Here is a 6000-nt window from a genome sequence, read left to right on the forward strand (position 1 = left end):
AATTCCCTACTAATAAGTTCATCCCATACCATACCACTCCAGAAGAGAAGGGGAAATTTAGCCACTGCATTTTAGTGAAATACCAAGACCACATGTGAACGTAGCCGAAACTGAAAGTTGTAACAGGAAGTAGGGACTAGGGACTTGGAAGCATATCCGTGTGCAAAAATCAATTGATATTTATAACTGACAACTTGTCAACTAAAGACGTTGGAAAAAATGAAAACCATTGTACACAATACTGAATATAGTATTATTTGATCCAGCGGATGTAGGCATTTTAGTTTATGTTCTTTTCCTTGTAGAGTTGACATGTGTCTGGCATTTACAAAATCCCAGCCAACTTCTTTGTGCTAAGAAACAAGTCGCCAAGTGAGCAGACAGTCTGTATTAGGTCAGGGTGAATCTGAAGTAGCATATTGTGGGAACAAGCAATTAAGTTAAGCCAAGACTTAGTATCACCAGAAGGATTCACCTCATAGGAGCACTTGACAACTTTGGCCTGATTCATTTCGTCATCCCCTGAGCTAGCATCCTCCAATTCTTCCTTGTTATCATCATTACTACCACATCCTCAGGCGGTTGTGTTATGTTCTCATTCATAAAACTCCATCCAGGGATAAAATTCTCCCCTTGTCTGATAACATGTACATTATTATAGAATGCTTGGGATCCAACATCCACCAAATTTCTTCCATAATCATTTGAAAGTATTTTTGATTGCCAACCGTGGCTTCCATTGGTTATTGCTCCGTTATAAGAGGCGGAAGTATTCTCCACTTTAACTTCCTTATAATGCTCCATTTTCTGATAGTTAAAGTTGTTTTCTTTTCTCTACATCTCTAAAAAGAGGTTAAGGATAAACTCATTCGTTTGGATTTGGGGCATGCCCTGATGAATTCGACTGTGCAAGGTTGATTTGGCTTGCAATTCCAAGGGCATCTTGAGATTAGTGTTGTTGAGCTCAGAGACAGAGACAATGCCATTATTACTTAATCCACGAAATCTTTACACCAATTTGTTCTTGAAAGTTAGACTTTCCAATTTCTGACTGACAAGTATATATTATTTTTTATCAGAGCTAGACTTTCTTTCAAGGCAATGAGTGCGTCGTTCACAATTGGTGCTTCGCTAGGTGCAAATTTTCTTTTAAAAGCTTGGGATTGAGATTCAACAGTAGAAGGCAACACAGAAGCTTGATCACCTGTCTTTGGTCTCCCTCTCTTCTTTGTCTGCCCCACTAAATCATTGTAGTAATCCAAAGTATAATAGTCTTCTGCGTTCTCCCATTCGTCAAAATTTGATTTTGAATTTTTTTCTTCATCCTCATTCGGTTGGTATTCATCCACATTATTTTGGTATGATTGATTCAAATCAAAAGTGGGTGTTTGCATGTTTATTGATGAAATAAAATAATAAGAGGTTATTGGAGAAAAAAAAAAAAACAAAACCACGGTCTTTTTCTTCTACAACTGAATCGCGTAGAGTTAAATGACTTGTTTTAGTCAATAAATATCTTGAGTATGCCTAATAAAAAAAGGTGGGTAATTTAGAAAGCTAAATGTATTTAAAATCATTTTATTTATTTATTTAAAAGTTGGGGTACGGGAGTGTTTTGTTGGGTATGTCCAAGATCACCCTTGGTCACTAAGGAGAATCACATACAATTAATATGGCAAGACTTCCTCACCAAGAATCTACATTAAGGAAAGACTTCCTACCAAGAATCCATAGTTGGAAACTGTAGAATATGAAATACACATATATCTTAGAAACTGAATATACAAGATATTCTAAGACTCCCCCTCAACGTGGAGTGTCAGATGTCAATAACGCCCACCTTGCGAACTAAACTATGAAAACGATCAGCACCAAGGGGTTTGGTAAACATATTTGCAATTTCTGCTGAAGAAGGAGTATAACGAGGAGCAATGAGTTTGGACTGAATTTTCTCACGAACAAAATGACAATCTAGTTCAATATGTTTTGTTCGCTCATGAAACACAGGATTTTCGGCAATGTGAATGGCAGCCTGATTATCACAATAAATTGAGATGGGAGAACAATGAGGAACACCAAGATCGCTGAGCAAGAATTTTAACCATTGCAATTAACATGTAAGAGTAGGAAGCGCACGATACTTGGCCTCAGCAGAAGAATGTGAAACAATAGGTTGCTTTTTTGTTCTCCAAGAAATAGGATTACTACCTAACAAAGTACAATAACCTGTTGTAGAACGCCTAGTAGTTGGACATCCTGCCCAATCTAAATCATAAAAATCATTTAGATGCAAATTGCTGGATGAAGAAAGAAAAATACCCTTGCTAACAAGACCCTTTAGATATTGAAAAATGCGTTGAGCTGCATCCATATGAGAAGAACGAGGTGCTTGCATGAACTGACTAAGATGGTGCACCGACTATGTGATATCAGGCATGGTTGAAGTGAGATAAATGAGATGTCGATATAGAGAAGGATCTGGAAGAAGAGTGCCATCTATAGGAGATAGTTTTAAATTTTGTTCCATATAACGGAAAATCTGAAATTCTACCACTAGTAATACCTACATCCTTTAAGATGTCAAGAGTCATTTTCATTGAGAGAGAAATAAACCTTTCTTTGAATGTGCAACTTCTATTCCTAGAAAATACTTCAATCTACCAAGGTCTTTAATAAAAAATGATTCCTCTAAAAACTTTTGGTAGTGTTGAATGACATTGTTATTACTGCCTGTAATGATATGATAATGTCGTCGACATAGACAAGAACAAAGAGTGATGAATTTTCCGTAATACGAGAAAATAGTGAATAATCTGCACGAGATTGAGAAAATCCTTTCTAGATAAGAGTGGTGGAAAATTTGGCGAACCATTGCTGAGAAGCCTGTTTTAAGCCATATAATGACTTATTCAATCTACACACTCGTTGCTCCCCCTTTCTACAAAATCCAGCTAGGAGGAAGTGTCATATAAACTTCTTCATTAAGATCGATCTCCCTACAAAAAGGCATTATTCACATCCATTTGAAAAAGATCCCATCCTTTAACGGCTGCTACTGAAAGTAAAGCTCGAACTATAACAAGCTTTGCAATTGGAGCAAGCAAAAGTAACGCATATTTAAACTGGCGGAAGCTTCAGTTAAATAAAATCTACACTTCAATTGAAATACAAATTAAAGAAGACCTAAAAATATCTATTTTATTGAATCTCTCAATCACAAAACACATCAACTCTAAGGAACCCTAATTACAAGCCATTTTATTTATACTAAACCTAGAAATCATAAACCAATAGAAAATAGACACGTGTCATAACTAACTAAAACAAAACATAAAAGGGCCGCATAACCAACCTGTGGGCTTGGACTCGAGCAAGGGGAGCATGCCCTTAATATCAGTAGAAAACAAGGGCGCATGCCCTCAACATATGATAACAACAACTAATGTTCTACATCAAAAAGTATCATGATAATCAAGGCCTTCAATTTGATTATAACCTTTTGTGACTAACCGTGCTTTATAACGCTCAATGGTGCCATCAGAATGAAATTTGATCTTGTAAATCCATTTACAACCAATATCCTTTTTATTTGGTGGTAAAAATACAAGGGTTCATGTATTGTTCTGCTTAAGAGCTTTAATTTCCTTAGCCATTGCTCTACGCCTCTACCAATGAGGTGATTTCATGGCTTGTGAGAAAGAAGTAGGTTAATTGGTTAATGAGATGCTAGAAAGAAATGATTTATGTGCATCTGAATATTTAGAATAAGAGATATATATAGTTGGATAATGGGAAAGTTAGGGTTGTCAACCATATGCTTGGCTGGGCATGAAGAAGGCACTTACGGAATTGGAAGAACATTACATATGGGTGATTAGGAACGGAAAGAATATTCATTTATGGAAAAATAGATGGGCATGGGAGAATAGTATCAGAGAGCAACTACATGCAACTGCATAACACTCTATGGAGAAAATTCAAAGATACTATGGATAAGCACATATGTAATATAGGGTGGACCTTCTCAAACTCTATGCTGCAACTGATTACTAGATTAGGCATCAAAATAGAAGAACTACAAGAGCCACTTAGACACCAGCAAGATAAAAGGCTTTGGAAGCATACTACAAATGGCCAGTTCACAGTGAAGTCGGCATGTGAAGCTATTAGAGACCAAAATGTTGAACCTCCTTGGCATAAGTTCTTATGGTCAGCAAATGTACACCCAAGAACCTCACCAATTGGGTGGAAAATTCTTCAAAAAGGATTGTACATGGATGATGTCCTTACTTCCAAGAAAGTAGCACTCGCTTCTCAGTGCTGCTTTTGCAAGAAGGAAGCGAAGTCCTTTGATCACTTGTTCTTCAATTGCTCTCTCACCAAGAGATTCTGGGAGTTGGTGACGAGCTGGTTCTGTGATAACAAAGAAATCAAAAAGGTTTTTGACATGATGGGAGTTTGTAAGGATAGATGCACTTTGGTTAGAGGCCTTTGGAAAGTTTGCACAATCATTGGAATCGTCAGCATTTAGAAATTTCAAAATAAGATCCAATATGACAACGCCAGAAGTGGAAGCATCAACAACATCATGGGTCCAGTAAGCAAAGCTATTAGAGTTGCTTATTGTCACGCCCCGAGACCCAACACACATCCCGAGGACGAGGAGTGAATCTCGAGGCCGACACCATCCCAATTCTAACGAAATTTCGACAGAGTTTTCTTTGTTTAATCGACATTTCATATACAAAAAACCTGTCATAAAACCTGTCATAACCCCTGGACATCCCATAATTCATCCTTCCAACCATATATACATCCTTCCAACCATATATACTACTCTTAACTTTAGCTACTACAGGGATATGACGGTATATCTACAAAACAAGGAGAACCGTTGCCAAATACATCTATTATTACATCAAAATGACCTAGCTCTCTATATATACAACAAAAGAAACTAGTCTCTCTCTATACAACCAAAAGAAAAGAGCTATGCTCTCTATATACAACAAAAGAATAAACTAGACTATCTCTATACAACCCAAAATATGAACTTGACTCTATCCCTCGTCAAGCATAAGAGAATCCTCCCAAATCCCCATAACCATCATCGCTAGGGTTAGGAAAAGCCTCCTCCGCAACTGGCTCGTCAGAAATGTTAAGTAGAATGAGCAACAACTATGCCCAGTAGAAACGCACATAACCAATAAATAGTCTACTTATAGAAAACATTTAAAACATGCAGGGTTTTCATAAAAGTATTCAAATAACGTGACTATATACATACATCACTAACTAGCAGAAATTATTTCGACATGCTTCGTTAATATTCAAAATATAGTTTTCACAATCATCATACAACTATTGTGGCCGCTGCATCCTATTAGAATGGTGAGGGTACGACTGGTACTCAGCCCCAGTCACAAGCAAATCTCGATTCAGTACTTTCCAGTGTGAACCATGCACCGTTGTTTTCCTGATTTTACCGGCAGGGAGCTGAAATGCCGTTGTTGTGTTCGTACACACAAAATCCCCAAAGCTTTTAGGGATCAGGTGGGCCCTGTGACCACGACCCCCATACGGGCTGTCACCTAACTTACGGTGGTCAACCGTTCGATGACTGTAGACTGCTCAGGATCCTGACACACATCTAGGAGTGGACTAAACTCTCACTCCTCGCGTCTAAACCTTATCGAGGTAGCATGTAACCTCACACAAGCTAATCACCATACAACGTGACACGTACAAACATGGTTATCTAGAAAAGTAGAAAAGGAATTCCCGGACTACATCCTGTGATGCATCCCTTTAAAGGTGGCCCACCACCTCGAAAGGTGTACACCACGCGGTTGAATCTAGAGTTTAACTGCCATCTCCGAAAATGCGACAACGGTTCCTTCTTTTATAGGAATTCACCAATTCTTTTTCCAATCCCCCCGTGATAAGCATAGTAATATATATATATATATATATATATATATATATATATATATATACTCG

At 37.7% G+C, this 6000-nt stretch overlaps 1 protein-coding gene across 1 annotated transcript; it reads left to right on the plus strand.

The window, feature by feature from the left end:
• The first annotated feature begins 3988 nt into the window (after positions 1-3988).
• Positions 3989-4531, plus strand: LOC147501744 (uncharacterized). Its single transcript, XM_086604387.1, has one exon. The coding sequence runs from the start codon at positions 3989-3991 to the stop codon at positions 4529-4531; it is 543 nt and encodes a 180-aa protein (XP_086460513.1).
• The last annotated feature ends 1469 nt before the right edge of the window (positions 4532-6000 follow it).

The sequence above is a fragment of the Coptis chinensis genome, chromosome 4 (assembly GCF_015680905.1).
Source record: "Coptis chinensis isolate HL-2020 chromosome 4, ASM1568090v1, whole genome shotgun sequence".
In the NCBI taxonomy this organism is placed as follows: Eukaryota; Viridiplantae; Streptophyta; class Magnoliopsida; order Ranunculales; family Ranunculaceae; genus Coptis; species Coptis chinensis.

Bases quoted from the DNA above. Each gene is read 5' to 3' on its own strand.
- LOC147501744 (XM_086604387.1), top strand. From the start codon at position 3,989: ATGGATAAGCACATATGTAATATAGGGTGGACCTTCTCAAACTCTATG.